Source organism: Cibotium barometz, chromosome 44, assembly GCF_041138505.1.
Source record: "Cibotium barometz isolate CiBa-2024 chromosome 44, ASM4113850v1, whole genome shotgun sequence".
Taxonomy (NCBI): Eukaryota; Viridiplantae; Streptophyta; class Polypodiopsida; order Cyatheales; family Cibotiaceae; genus Cibotium; species Cibotium barometz.
Window position 1 is genome coordinate 26,628,500 of NC_141089.1, and position 15,999 is coordinate 26,644,498.

Sequence of the window (15,999 nt, forward strand, 5' to 3'; positions counted from 1 at the left end):
ATAGAAAGAGAGATGGATGAACAGAGTCAAGGCTTACCAAGTTCAGCTCGTGAGACAACTCTGGAGGAAGCAACAGCACCAATCTGTGCCTGCAGGCACTTGAACCCACAATCCTGCTTCACACATGTGCTTGCACTTGCCTGTATCTTCCTCCTGATGCTCACTCCTATGCTGTCCTTGAAAGTACAGATCTGAAAATCAGCACTGTACTTGATTGTACCGCCTCGGGATGCGTGCCAGGCGTTGTACTTGCAAAAACAGCCTGCTGTCCACTTCTGTACCTGTCTGAATCAGCCTGCACAGGTCTGTCCAGCACCAGAGAAGCACCGCCTGCACCTGTACCTGCTGTACCTGACTGCCCGTACACTGTACGGCAGTCGTACAGTAGGGTTTGAGCTGGAAAACTGGCTGTACAGTCTGTTCTGAGCTTCTGCGCAGAGTTTCCAGCAGCAACTCTGTGCGCAGCCAGCAGCAGAGGAGAGAGAGAGAGAGAGAGAGAGAGAGCCCAAATCTGGCCGTACAGTGCTGTACGGCTGGTTCTCTCAGAAAAACAGCAGCACACTGATCTTCAGCAGTCGCCTCCTTCTCTTCTCTTGCTTTTCCACGCTTGTTCTCCATGCGCATGAGGGAGGCTCCTCTTTTGCTACACGACTCCCCAAAAAGGGAGGAGAGAGAGTGAAGAGAGAGAAAACCTCCTTCCTAAGTTAATCCCTAGGGCCCAACTTAATAAGTTCCCTAGGGCCACTAAGGCCTAGGGGCAACTTTTATAAACATTAAAAGTTAATGTTTTAATGTTCCCCCTTCACACCTAGGGTTGTCCACACATCTTTAAACACTGTCCGGGCACCCCCCATGTGAATCATAAAATATTCTGACCCTGCAACCACCATGCCCACACTTGTCCTGCTCCATTTTCACAGGGCCATGACATACCCCCCTCTTGAAAGATGGCAAGCGTCCTCGATTGCATTCTAGTGATGCATCAAAATATCGAAAGTGAAATATACAATATGGCAAGATCAGCGTCCCAATCTCTCTGAGCCATACACATGTATCAATATTCACTGCAAATCAATGGCATAGTAATAGTCCAAGTTGTATACCACTGTGAACCATACATATCCAGAAAAATCTCCATGTGACTAGTACACATATATCATAGAAGTCCCATAAACAGATGTACTGTCAGCCTCAGTACCTTCGGATGAGATAAAATCTGCACCAAGCGACCTCTAGATGTCATCGGAGCCTGTCTGTATCAAGGGAGTGGAGGTGCTACCCCCCTCTTGAGCATCAGGTAATGCTCCAGACCCATGCTCTGCTGAACCTGAATGAGCCACAATAAGAGTCGGCTCTAACTCAAAGGCATCGAGATAAAGCTGCAAAACCGGAGGTGAATCTGTTAAGTCACCTTCCTCCATCCACTTCGCATCCATCGGTGAATAATTCTTGAACTTCACAAGATAGCGACGGGAAACTTTGCCTCGTACCTTCCTTTCTTTATGTGCCAGTATCTGCTCTGGAATCAGAACCTCATCAAGTTCCTCAACTTCCGGCTGATTCTCATCTGATACATCCTCAGGCACATCCCCACGGAAAGGTCTAAGAAGACTCACGTGAAAAGCATTGTGAATCCTCCAGTGATCTGGTAACTTCAAACGATAGGTTACCTCACCAATCTTTTCCAAAATCTGAAAAGGCCCATAATATCGCATGCTCAACTTAGGGAATAAGCGCTCTTTACCCTTCATCTTCTTGAGTCTAGCCTTTTCAAAACGCAAAAGAACCCAATCACCCAATGCAAACTGTAAATCACGTCTGTGACGGTCTGCGGCTTTCTTTTGCTTCTGCTGAGTTTTCTGGAGGGCCAACTTAACTCTCCGATAAGCTTCATCCAAGCTCTCCACATACTGATCAGCCTCAAAAATCTTATCCTTTGTATGCAAAATGGGTGGTATCTTCTTCCCTCCTTCTACAATCTCAAAAGGCGCCTTGCCTGTCGAGCTATGTACAGTGTTGTTATATGCAAACTCCACCAAAGGAAGATACTTTTCCCATTGTTGCTTGTGCTCTGACACATAACACTTGAGAAGATCCAACACTGTAGAGTTAGCCTCTTCTGACTGACCATCTGTCTGTGGATGAAATGACGATGAAAACTTGAGAGTTGTACCCATGTTGTCAAACAACCCTCTCCAAAACAAACTCGTCATCCGTGGATCACGGTCACTAATGATAGACGTAGGCAAGCCATGATACTTGAAGATGTTCGCCATGAACAACTTCACCATATGATCCACTTTAATTGTCTTCCTCACGGGAATGAAATGAGCCTGCTTACTGAACCTGCATATGATAGTCCAGATGCCATCATTTCCCGTTTGTGTCCGTGGAAAATCAAATACAAAATCCATGGCAATGCTCTCCCAAGGTCTATCCGGAATAGGTAAAGGCTGTAATAACCCTGGTGTCTTCTGACGGTCAAACTTTACCTTCTGACATACGATGCATTGCCTCACAAAGGCATCAACATCTCTTCTCAAGGTTGGCCAATAAAAGAAAGTCTCCACTGCTTTGACCGTGGCGTCAATACCTCTATGACCTGCATACGGTGGAGCATGACTTTCAATCATAACCTTGAGTCGCAATGGCCTGGTAACACACAGTCTGCCATGCATCAATAAAAACCCATCTCTGAGAGTGTAATGCTCATGCCGCTGACCCTCAGACATCTGATCATACAACCTTTCAAAGTCCTCATCATGGGCATACTGCTCTTTCATTTCATCAAGCTCATGGTGATAAGCAAGTGAAACTGCAGAGACCTGTGGCTTGCGTGACAAAGCATCTGCCACTACATTCTTTTTGCCTTCCACATGCACAATCTGGAAGTGAAACATTGACAAAAAGTTTGCCCAACGCATATGCTTCTCTGAAAGCTTAGTCTGCGTGAGAAAATATCGCAAAGTCTGATGATCTGTCTGCACAGTGAAATCAGCCCCAAGCAAGTAGTGTTTCCATGTAGAAAGAGCGTGAATTACAGCCAACATCTCTTTCTCATACACCTGTAAATGCTTCTCAGCATCTTGCAAAACTCTACTCTCATAGGCTATCACATGTCCCTCTTGCATGAGAACTGCACCAATGCTACTTCCACATGCATCACACTGGACAACAAAAGCCTTTCGGAGGTCCGGTAACACCAATACTGGGTCCGAAGTAAGCTTTTCTTTGAGCTTTTTGAATGCTGTAATTTCCCGATCAGCCCATCGAAACGGAGTTGCTTTCTTCGTCAAAGCATGAAGAGGCGAAGCAATTTCAGCAAAGTGCCGTATGTAACGCCTGTAATAGGAACACAATCCTAGAAAGCTGCGTACATCATGCACGGTCCTCAAAGCTGGCCAATTAAGTATTGCTTCTACCTTGGCTGGATCCATACGAACTCCATGACCAGACACAATATGCCCCAAGAAATGTATGTCCTGCAAAAAGAACTCACTCTTCTTGCCATTAACCACCAATCTATGGTTTCTGAGTTCTGCAAACACAATGGCCAAATGCCTTCTATGCTCTTCCTCAGTTTGTGAATGCACAATCATATCATCAAAGAATGTGCCCACAAACTCTCTATGAGGTCTGAAAATCCTGTCCATCATTCTGTTAAATGTGGCAGGCGCATTTGTCAAACCAAAGGGCATAACCAAAAACTCATACAACCCAAACGTGGTTCGGAATGCTGTCTTATGCACATCCTCGGGTCTAATGCGTATCTGATGATACCCGCTTTTCAAGTCAATACGACTAAAAACTGTGGAGCCCTGTAAGCGGTCCAATATGTCATCGATCCTCGGTATGGGGAATCGATTCTTGATGGTATTCTTATTCAGCGCCCTGTAGTCAATACACATGCGCCAAGAACCATCCTTCTTCTGCACTAAGAGCACAGGTGAGCAAAAGGGTGATGAGCTAGGCTGAATCAACCCCTTATTCAAAAGCTCTTGCACCTGACTCATAATCTCTTCCTGTTGGGCTGCACTAACACGATACGGCGGTCTATTCGGTGGAGTACTACCAGGAATCAGATCTATGGCATGATCTTCTGGCCTCTCAGGAGGTAATTCTCCTGGCAATGACTCGGAAAAACAGTCTTGAAACTCACTTAAGAAATCAGCCCTGTCCTTATCTAACATTGACAAATTAGACTTAGACTCATCATCCTGTGCATCCTTTACATAAATCAAGTACGCAGAAAGATGCTTTTTCATTACTGATGAAATCGCCGAAGCGGATACAATAGGAACAGATTCCCCTTTGAGTTTTACATCCAATACATGCTCTTTCCCTCTATGAGTTAGAGTAATTTTCCTATTGTAAGTATCCACCACCGCATGTACCCTGTGGCACCATGGCATCCCCAACAAAACATCACAGCCATCCAAAGGCATGATGAAGAACTCCTCGCTGTCCACATAACCCTGCAAATGAAGCCGAAGCTTCCCAATGATAGGAGTAACGGGTTCTGCATACCCTGGACAAGCCATATTAGCCTCATGTAACGGCCCCATCTCCTCTGCGCGAATCCCCAATCGGCCAGCCAAATCTGGTGAAATGAAGTTGGCTCTAGCTCCTGTGTCAAAGAAGATCAAAGCATTCTGATCTCTCACTTTGCCCCATGCCCTGCACAACTCTGTAGCTTCACCACTTAGCTGCTCCCCCACAAGATCAGGAACTAAACCTGCAGAAGGCTTTGGTTTCTTTGGCTTGGGCTCTCCTTTATTGTCAGGATCCTTCTTGGACGTTCTCTTGGGACAATTGAATGACATATGCCCCTCTTCAGTACAGTAAAAACACTTTTGAGCATCTCTCAAAGCCTGTCTTTCCTCAGAAGTCCTCTTGGGCATTGGCAACTTCTTATACTTTGTCTCTGAAGACCCTTTAGTATCACGAGAAGCATGCCCAAATTTTTCAGCTTTCTTGCCCAATTTCTTACTGCCTTTAAACCCAGATGAACCACCTGTGAGTAACGCATTGGCTGTCATAGCATTTTCAATCATCTGTGACATGTTCGTTACTCTTGTCTTTATACAGTAATCTCGTACCTCCTTGGGCAGCCCACAACAATACTTCTCTACCTGCTCAGATAATGGTACGGCACGATAAGAAGTCACTGGGAGTAGAGCTTCCCAAAACTTCTTGTTATAATCCTCCAAACTATCACACTTTGAAGCATCCAGCTTGTGTCATGCTGTCATAACATCCACCTCAAATGTAGATGTGAGCCATACGGAAGAGAAAACCTGTTTGAATTGGACCCATGTAGTAGGTGCTATGCCCTGCAAAAGAAGAGTAGACCACCACTGCAAAGCATTGCCCTTGAGAAAAGTGGCAGCTTTCCTCACCTTCGAGGACTCTGTGTAATTCCCACCAGAAAAAGCAGCATCAAACTGCTGTAAAAAGGTAAGTGCCTTCAATTTATCCTTGGCCCCACTAAAAGTGTCAAACTTCACTGCAGCTCCCCCTTCCTTGTAATCCTTCGCCTTGCCCATAGGCGTTAGATTATCATATGGAAGTGGTTTCGTAAGATTGCTGCCCCCAACATTCATACCCATCATTGGGTCAACATTTCCCATTCCAACACCAGGCATACCATACATCCCAGCCATGTTTCCATACATTCCATGCTGCATACCTGGCTGCATGCCACCAAACATATTGCCTTGCATCCCAGGTTGCATGCTTCCAAACACATTTCCTTGCATACCGGACTGCATACCACCATACATATTCCCTTGCATGCCAGGCTGAAAATTGGCTCCAAAAGGCCCATACATACCCATGCCTCCCTGAGGATAACCCCCAGTCATGGATTGAAACACTGAGCCACCACCAAAGTACCCTGGATGCATGTTCTGCTGAGGAATAGGTGGCTGTCCATAGAAGGAACTCTGTGGGTTAGCACCAAAAGCATGCTGCATGTTCGGAAACTGTGCAGGAGATGGATCCTGTGGAGTGGTACCACTATGACCATGAGAAAGATTCTTCGAACGAACCTTCTTCTTCTTTTTCTGGGGCTCTGTGCGGGGCTCTGTGCGAGATCTCATAAATTCAGCAAATCTCTCGCTCTGTGTGAGCTGCATAAAAGTATCCATAACACCAGCCAAGCGATCTTTGAACCGAGCATCATCATCCTCTTTACTATGCACATCTTCTGGCTGTGTTACATCCTCATAAGGCTCAACATCTGCAGCCTGTTCTCCTGCAAAAATATCCTCAGATACATCTCTTTCAGGAGAAGTCTCTTGCTCTTCTTCTTCTTGATAGAAGTACTCTTCCTCTGTATCAGACATGGTTGCTGAATTTTCAGCGATGGCTTTTTCCAAAGCAACCACGAGCTCACCCCCTTCAGAAAGTTGATGATTGGTCCCGGCAACGGAACCTTGAAACCGGCCTCTGATAGAAAACCAGAGTGCGGTAAGAGCTAACACCTGTCCACTTGTAGTCTAGATGAAAAACCAAACACAGATTGGAGCTAGAGTGCCCAAATCTGAATACACAACGACACCTGTTGGCCCCAAAGCTTGGCGCCCCTTGCGGTATTTCTTTATTCCATTAAAATAATATGTATGGCTGAGTACAACACAAAAACCAGCCAAGAGTTTACACCTGTAGTCCAATCTGACTGCCCACAAATCCTTCTCAGCACAGAGGATCTATGCACACAGATCTGTGTCTTCAAGCAACACACTGTGCCTCCCTCTGATCAGCCAAGTTCACAAAGCAGGCCAGCCATGGGCATACATCTGGCATAACTCATAAGCATGATACATATTCTCAGCTCAACATACATGTACTGTTCAATCCCTGTCTTAATCTCTTGTCAATCTGCTATACTCCTCCTCTCACAAGGAGCCAGATAACACATACCTGTAGCAGACATCAAGCAATAGAAAGAGAGATGGATGAACAGAGTCAAGGCTTACCAAGTTCAGCTCGTGAGACAACTCTGGAGGAAGCAACAGCACCAATCTGTGCCTGCAGGCACTTGAACCCACAATCCTGCTTCACACATGTGCTTGCACTTGCCTGTATCTTCCTCCTGATGCTCACTCCTATGCTGTCCTTGAAAGTACAGATCTGAAAATCAGCACTGTACTTGATTGTACCGCCTCGGGATGCGTGCCAGGCGTTGTACTTGCAAAAACAGCCTGCTGTCCACTTCTGTACCTGTCTGAATCAGCCTGCACAGGTCTGTCCAGCACCAGAGAAGCACCGCCTGCACCTGTACCTGCTGTACCTGACTGCCCGTACACTGTACGGCAGTCGTACAGTAGGGTTTGAGCTGGAAAACTGGCTGTACAGTCTGTTCTGAGCTTCTGCGCAGAGTTTCCAGCAGCAACTCTGTGCGCAGCCAGCAGCAGAGGAGAGAGAGAGAGAGAGAGAGAGAGAGCCCAAATCTGGCCGTACAGTGCTGTACGGCTGGTTCTCTCAGAAAAACAGCAGCACACTGATCTTCAGCAGTCGCCTCCTTCTCTTCTCTTGCTTTTCCACGCTTGTTCTCCATGCGCATGAGGGAGGCTCCTCTTTTGCTACACGACTCCCCAAAAAGGGAGGAGAGAGAGTGAAGAGAGAGAAAACCTCCTTCCTAAGTTAATCCCTAGGGCCCAACTTAATAAGTTCCCTAGGGCCACTAAGGCCTAGGGGCAACTTTTATAAACATTAAAAGTTAATGTTTTAATGTTCCCCCTTCACACCTAGGGTTGTCCACACATCTTTAAACACTGTCCGGGCACCCCCCATGTGAATCATAAAATATTCTGACCCTGCAACCACCATGCCCACACTTGTCCTGCTCCATTTTCACAGGGCCATGACAGACACCCTGATCCCTCTCCTACTATATGCAGATGATATGGTGCTCATTTTAGATTCAGCTGAGGGATTATAGAGGCATTTGAAGGCATTCCATACCTTTTGTGACCAGCGGAACCTCACAGTCAACCTTGGGAAAACCAAGGTCATGATCTTTTATACCAGCATCCAGGCATCAGTTCACTTACATGGGAGATCCAGTGACTCTCTCACATCTTATATTTATATCTCTGGGAGTAAGCTTCCCTGGCCCAATGTTCACCATGCATCCACCAACCCAAGCTAGACTGACGAGGGGATACACAGACTTAGCCCTTTGACACTTCGGTAGCACTGGTGGTGATGTATGGCTGGATCATCCAGTTGGATATCACCCACCTGCATACCCACACCACATGGCTTGGACCCTCGAGCTCCCCATGAATGTACAGTTCTATTCTTGAGCATCTCGGCGGATGGATTCATCCAGAGGCCAGGATATCTGCACGGACAAATGTCACATGCCATGAGGATCGGATTGGGCTTGGCTTTCATCTCACCGATTCAGAGTAGAGACAGGGAGAGCACAGGGCGTAGACTCTGCTCTACGGAGGTCAAGACAGAGGAGCATTATATCTACAGGTGCCCAGTATATTATAGGATCCAAACGAGATTCCACTGCCTTTTCCGAGATAGATTTCATCCATTGCCCGGGATCATTGATTTCTCGGAGTAAAGATGCCTCGGAATTTGCTTGATGGAGCTCAGAAAACACAAGGCCTCCCTCCTCAGAGAGAGCAGAGTGCAGCCCAAGGACACCTCCCAACTGACCATTACTGACTTCTTTCAAGCATAGGATGGCAGTACCAGCTGACGACCCAGAGAGGTACCAGAGCCCGCCGATCCACCTGGGACGACTAGCCAGGACCCACGACCTACCTCGACCTCTTAGAGTCAACCTGAACTGTGCTCACCAGCTCCAACGCACTCAACTGGAGGCACAGGTCCTCGTATAGCTCAGACAGTGGTGCATATCCTCTTATATGCAAATGATATAGTCATCATAGTATATTCAGAATAGAGGCTCCAGAGACACCATGATGCACTTCAGCATTTATGTATTGATAGGGAATCTAGCTTCTTTTCGTAACCTTGCTTGCTCAAGAATAGAGGCTTGGCTATTTTCAGCTGTCTTCTCGCCCTCTGCCTCTTCTGGGTCTCTTCTTTTGCCTCTCAGCCCTTTCCTTCTCGGCCTCTGCTGTAGCTTTCATCGCTTCTTCTGCTGCTGTTTTTTTCTACCTTCTCCCTTTTGGCCACTTCTTTCTCAGCTAGCCTCTTCCAAAGCAGCCAGCCATGTGTGTGTGTGTGTGTGTGTGTGTGTTTTTTTTTGGGGGGGGGGGGGGGGGGGGGGGTGTGGGAGGGGAGGATATATATCAAAATTTGGTTCAAGATGAATCACCTGTGGAATGCCCAAACGCCTCTAAATCCTAAATATTCTTCCATGACACCTTAGCATTATTTGCCAAAGGCTAAAGAGACTCGCATAGTCACAGGGGACGGACCCTTGGAACGGGGGGATGCCGTCCCGGGAACATTGTGGGACGGGGACGGACGGGGACGGCGGACGGACGTCCCCAGCTGGGCGTCCCTCACAAGGGACGGCATTCCGGGGACGGATCTAGGAGGGGACGGTTGTGGGGGACGGCTGCATGGGAACGCCTGCAGGTTACTGTTTGGGCAATGGTCACATTTTTGACCTTTTTTTTTGCCGTTTGGGAGGGGCTTTTCATGGGCCTTTCGCCTTGGCCCATAGGCCTTGAGCCTTTGAGGCTTTGGGCCTTGGCCTCTCTCTTGCCTCCCTCCCTATAAGAAGACACACACACACACTCCCCCTCACACTTCAAGCTTTAGCGTCACACACACACACACTCTCTCTCCCTCAAGCAGCAAGCCTCAAGGGCCAAGGTCTCAAGTTTCAAGCTCTCACACAAGCAAGTTGTAGCCTCTCAAGACACACTCTCCCTCACACACACTCTCTCTCAAGCTTCACACACACACACACCCACCCATCCTCACACTCAAGTTCTCCCTCAACTTTCAAGGCTCAAGACTCACTCACTCTCTCTCTCTCTCAAGCTATCAAGTGACAAGGAGGCATCCATCATCCATGGCATCCTCCTCGTGGCACTGGCTCTTCAAGTTCCAACTACCCGCAGAAGGACGACGGGATGAACATGGTGGGATGAGGTCAATCACACCCCATCCTCCTCGTGGCACTGGCTCTTCCATGGCATCCTCCTCGTGGCACTGGCTCTTCAAGTTCCAACTACCCGTAGAAGGACGACGGGATGGACATGGTGGGATGAGGTCAATCACACCCCATCCCCTCATGGAGGTGGTGCACAGCCATGGACATGCAAGCTTTGCCCGTATAGGCGAGTAGGTGGTACTGACAAAGTAATTTTTAAGTGCCGTTCCTACCCCCGTCCCCGTTCCCTACATATAGCCGTCCCCCGTCCCGTCCCCGTCCCCGTCCCCCTTACCATCCCCCGTCCCTTGTGACTATGAAAGAGAGGTTAGTGGGCACCAGATAACTCACCATACACCTACCCAAGACATAGTGAGTTTGAACCACTAGGGGAAAAAGGAAAGATGCATAGAGATCGGCAAGAGATCAGTGCAAATAAATTGAAGGATTAGTGTAGGTTAGGATTTATCTCTACAGTGTGTGTTGATTGTTGACTACTTGTAATGAGTACGCTTCTTGGGAAAATCCGCAATTTTTTCATAAAAATTTCAAAATGAAACCACTAACTTCCAACTCCTACATCATGGCTTAAAATGTATTTCTGGTCTCTTACCCAAGAATCAAAATCATATATGCCTTACGAACAATGCCTTAACAAACAAGAATAAGCATATTTTTATCGTGAGATTACCACAAGGACCATTATAAACTAAAACCTTTGATGTCACTCTGTAGTAACTAGTCTATTATAATGCACAGACCGTGCTTGGTGATTCACAAAGGTGAAAGCAAAGGAGGGAGAGATAAAAGAGAGAAAAGGGGGAGGGGGAGGGGGAGGTTGATCACCTACCGTGATGGTGGGAGCCCTATAAAGGCCAGGAAAAGAAGGTTTTTCTGTCAGAGGAACAACGAGAACCTGCAGTTTGGCATCAACGGTCACATCTTAGGAGGCAGAAATGCACTTTTACATACGACATTTTTATTTATTTTTAAAGACTATGAAATACAGAATATATATATATATATATATATATATATACATTCTTGAAAAATGCTCATTCAGACCACAAGTCACGAATGATCAAGTATCTCAAAAGAAAGCTCATTTGAAAAAAATTGAGAATAAATTTTATTTAGGAGGAGGACCAATCTTGTAGAAAAATTAATGTAAATGGTCCATACACAAAGCTGAAAATGGGAAGAGTCAAGTGACTGGTGCAAAAGCCAATCAGCGGTGAGAGAGAAGAAGGCTTGATTTGTACACATTCCAAAACCTTCACACTCCACCTTCCCATCAACAATCAACTTAAATGCTTTCTTTAACTTATAGCAATCGTCATTCCAGTTCACAACAAATCCTAAGGCACTAATACAATCATAGCAAAACTGTTACATAAAAATAATATGATTAATCTGCTCTCTACTCATGAAATGAATGCCATTTATCTAAAAGTAGATAGCAATGTGGGTGGAGAAAGACAAATACTAGATGTGCAAGATGACCATACTTATTACCCTTTGAGCATGGTTACCTCGCATGAAACTTGAAATCTCAAACAAATTGACAGGACCGTCAAAACATCTCAAACTTCATGGTACTTCAAACTGTTATCGCGGTAAAAAATACTCAAAAGCATTACCAAAGAAACGTGTGGGGCTCGTCTACTTCTTCATCTTCTTCCCCATCATCTTATTATCAAAGTAACAATCAAAAACAAAAGATAACAAACTAGAGAAAAAGATAGTGCCTACTTGTGATGAATCTCATAGTGCAGACCTATGTCGTAGCATGCATAGTCACAAGAAACGTTTCGAAGTTTTTTGTTTCGAAATTTTGAAGGCTATTTTTCGAAAGGTTTCATCCGTCACTAGAAAAAACTACTGGTTTCGAAATATCTATATTTTATAAATTATATAGATGAAGACGAAGAAGAAGAGGAGAAGATGGAAGTAGCAGGAGAGACCTGCTGGGGCCGCCCGGCCTGCCCTATAGGAGAGGAGGGGTGCAGCAGTCCAACTGTAGCAAGCACGCAAAACCGGAGCAAAAACAAACAGAAGAGATGACAGCACAAAGTAAGGCAACATAGAAGAACAAAAACGCGACCAGAACTAGCAAAGAAGAAAAAACAAGACCTAAAATTCAAGCAAAACCGGTTTCATGAAGAAATTTCACTATTTCATAGAAACATTTCCGCTCAAAATGTTTTGTAGGTTTTGAAATCATGAAACATGTTTTTTTGTGACTATGGTAGCATGAATCGCAAACTTGATTAGAGCAGAAATTCAACGCTTAAACTTTTTTTTTTTCACAAAGAGACTTCTATTAAGTATGAGAAAAACATACAACAATCACAGCTATAAGCCGGAAAAGAATATAATCACCCCAATATGTAAGGTGATTTCAACAACTGATGAGCATCATGATGCCATGTAAGACCTGTGGTACTAGAGGAAAAGAAGATGCCATGGTCCCACTCCCGCGCTTCGCTTGCGCAGGACGAGAGGGCCCCTGAATGCGAGCCCAAGTAGCCATAAGAGTATGGATGATATCACCCCGGGAATATGATGCGTCAAAGACACTTGCTTTTATTGCCCAGTTTAATATTGCTTTCAGTGATGAGGATTTCACTCAAAAATCCATGATCCGACATGTAAGCATGTTTATGAAAGGCACTGCTGCCCATTAGTGGCTCACGGAGAAGCTCTCACGAATCCTGTTAGATCATGGGAAGAGTTCAAGGAGAGGTTCTATGCTCAATTCTTGCCTCCCAATGCATTGAATGAGATAACAATGAAGTGAGATTGGGTGAAGCAAAATGAGAGGGAAACAGTGAATGCATATGTACAAATGTTTTGGAAAGTGCTTTTGGAGGTGTCTCCATTTATGTATGTCACCGAGGCGGAAAGGAAGAGAAGGTTTCAATCGGGATTGCAACCCGTGTACAAAGCGGGCCTACAAATGTATCCTAGTCACACCTTACACCAACTAATCGCAGCCGCCACTACCACCGAGCAATTGGAACTCAAATTGAGTCGATCCAATAAGGCTAAACCCTCATTTCAAGGCAAAGAGAGAGCTGTCCAAAACCTCAAAAATAATGGACAACCATCTAAAGCGGGACTACAAATGTATCCTGGTCACTGCAACCCGTATACAAAGCGGGCCTACAAATGTATCCTGGTCACACCTTACACCAACTAATCGCAGCCGCCACTACCACTGAGCAATTGGAACTCAAATTGAGTCGATCCAATAAGGCTAAACCCTCATTCCAAGGCAAAGAGAGGGCTATCCAAAACCTAAAAAATAACGGATAGCCACCTAAAAAGGACCAAAACCAAGATAAAAATGGTCCAAAGACTGAAAATAACACTACCAAGAAGCGTCCCTTCAAAGTGAGAGACTATGGTCTCACTCCGGAGTAGAAAAAGCAATATATGAGCGAGGGAAAATGCTTTACTTGTGGCAACACCGAGCATATTGCAAAGGCATGCCCAAATAAGAAGAAGCATGATAATGCAAATGCACCAAAGCCTAATGTGCATATGGTTCCAAATATGCAGGGCAACACTTCACATGATAGCAAAGACAAAGTTGTATGTAAAGCTTGGAGACAACTTAAGGATCAGCCCGCTTTGTTCATGTTTGATGATTGTGCATCTGAGAACTTCATATCTACACAGATGGCAGCTGCTTTGGGTATTGACGTGGATGACATGGGTCCTCAAATTGAAGCAAGAGCTGCCTTTTTATTGGTAGAGAAGTGCAAGTCATGCCTATTATTGGCAAGTTGCACATACACATTGAACATTCAAGGCTATGTGGATCATGAGGATTTTCTTGTGGCGCCTTTGAATGACTATGATGTATTGCTTGGAAAGCCTTGGCATACACGTATTGATCCGTGCAAGGCTTACAAGACTAACAGGATCACCTTCATGCAAAGGCCGAGAGCATGTAATTGATACTAGGTGATACCATTCCCCTTGTGTCTCATGTACAAATTAAGAAAGTAATGAAAAAGAGTGTTTTTGTGTACTTGATTTTTGTACGAGATCATGTTGAGAAAAATAATGTACATGTAAACACTCTTAGTGATGATAGGCTGAAATTCTTGCAAGAGTACAATGATTGTTTTGCTGATGAGTTACCAAATGAGTTGCCACCTGTATGACCGGAAGATCATCGCATTGATCTTGTGCCGGGTAGCTCACCACCTAATAGGCCAAACTATCGTGTAAGTGCATCCCAAAAAGAGGAGATCATGAAGCAGGTGAATGAGCTTCTTGAGAAGGGTTTGGTTCAGCCAAGCTCTTCCCCATATTGTTCACCCATCCTCTTGGTTCAAAAGAAGGATGGATCCTTTCGCCAAAAACAAACTGCACAAAAGTCACGAGCATCACGTTCAGCCAGAATCTGCAGTAAGTGGATTATAGAGCTTTGAATAAGCTTACCATCAAGAATCAGTTTCCGAAAAAATGGATAGACGACATCCTTGACTAGTTGGATGGATCGGCATGCTTTAGCCGAATTGATCTCAAAAGTGGGTATCATCAAGTGTGTGTAGTGCCTGAGGATGTACACAAAACTGCCTTCAGGACAGCATTTGGGCTTTATGAGTATCTTGTTATGCCTTTTGGTCTTACAAATGCCCAGGCTACATTCAATAGAATGATGGATCGCATATTCCGTGGGGTACAGGAAATTTATAGGTGACTTCTTTCATAAATGCAAAAAAGAGTGAGTTTTTCTTGTTAGAGATACATTATCTTGGGCATATTGTGTCCAAAGATGGAGTGCGGATGGATCCTGCAAGGATTGATGCAATTCGGAATTGGCTCGAATTGAGTTCGGTGCATGAGATCCGTAGTTTTCTTGGATTATGCTCTTACTTACTACCGTAAGTTCATTCCGCACTTTGCATGGATTGCTTCTCCTTTGCATGATTTGACAAAGAAAAAGGCCACATTCAAATGGACTAATGTAGAGAGGGATGCATTCCTCAAATTGAAAGATGGCACCAGGTTTGCTTCAGGCATACCTATTCCCACGTAGCCATGGGAAAGTATTACAATGGATTTCATTATGGACTTGCCACGAACCCAACAAGGTAACGATGCAATTTGGACAATTGTGGACAGGTTTAGCAAGCAAGCTCACTTCTTGCCGGTCAAAAAAACCATCAAAGTTGAGCATATGGTTAAAATATATCTTGCACAAGTGTTCAAGCATCATGGAATGCCGAAGTCCATTGTGGGAGATAGAGATCCCAAGATAACATGGACACCAAATTGGATTTCTCATCAGCTTATCACCCTCACACGGATGGGCAAAGTGAGGCTGCAAATTCAGCCGTATTGGATCTCTTGAAATGTTATGTAGCGGATCAGAAGTCTTCTTGGGAGCAGTACTTACCGCTTGTGGAATTTGCATACAACAACACAGTGCATGCATCTACGAGAAAGGCCCCGTTTGAGATTGTTTACGGTAAGGTGGTTTTCCCACCCATCCTTCGCACAAAGGATGAGATATTGGCAGTTGATGAGTATGTAAGAGACTTGGATATTGCTTTTGCTCAAGTACGTACAACCATTGCAAGGTCACAAGACAAGCATAAAAAGGCTGCCAACAAGCATAGAAGGCAATTGGATGTTAAAGAGAATGATTGGGTATTGCTGAAATTTGAGAAAGCAAGACTTGCAAAGAGGCCTGGCAAAGAGGGTGCATATCCTGAGCTTGCAACCAGGTACTATGGGCCTTTTCAAGTAATCGAGAAGATCAATGAAGTGGCTTTCAAATTGGCATTACCTAGTCGTTCGCACATACACAATGTTTTTCATGTGAGTCTCCTTCGCAAGTATGTAGGGCCGGAGCCCAATGAAACGGTCATTGAGGATCCACC

The 15,999-nt window shown here is 45.2% G+C and overlaps 1 protein-coding gene across 2 annotated transcripts in view; it reads right to left on the bottom strand.

The window, feature by feature from the left end:
* The window catches only part of LOC147613131 (lon protease homolog 1, mitochondrial-like), a 95,047-nt gene that overhangs the window by 27,091 nt on the left and 51,957 nt on the right, over positions 1 to 15,999 (bottom strand). For both annotated transcript variants that reach the window (XM_086782412.1, XM_086782411.1), the window contains exon 2: positions 10,947 to 11,012. In XM_086782412.1, coding sequence (XP_086638538.1) covers positions 10,947 to 11,012 — 66 coding nt within the window. The remainder of the gene's footprint in view (positions 1 to 10,946; positions 11,013 to 15,999) is intronic.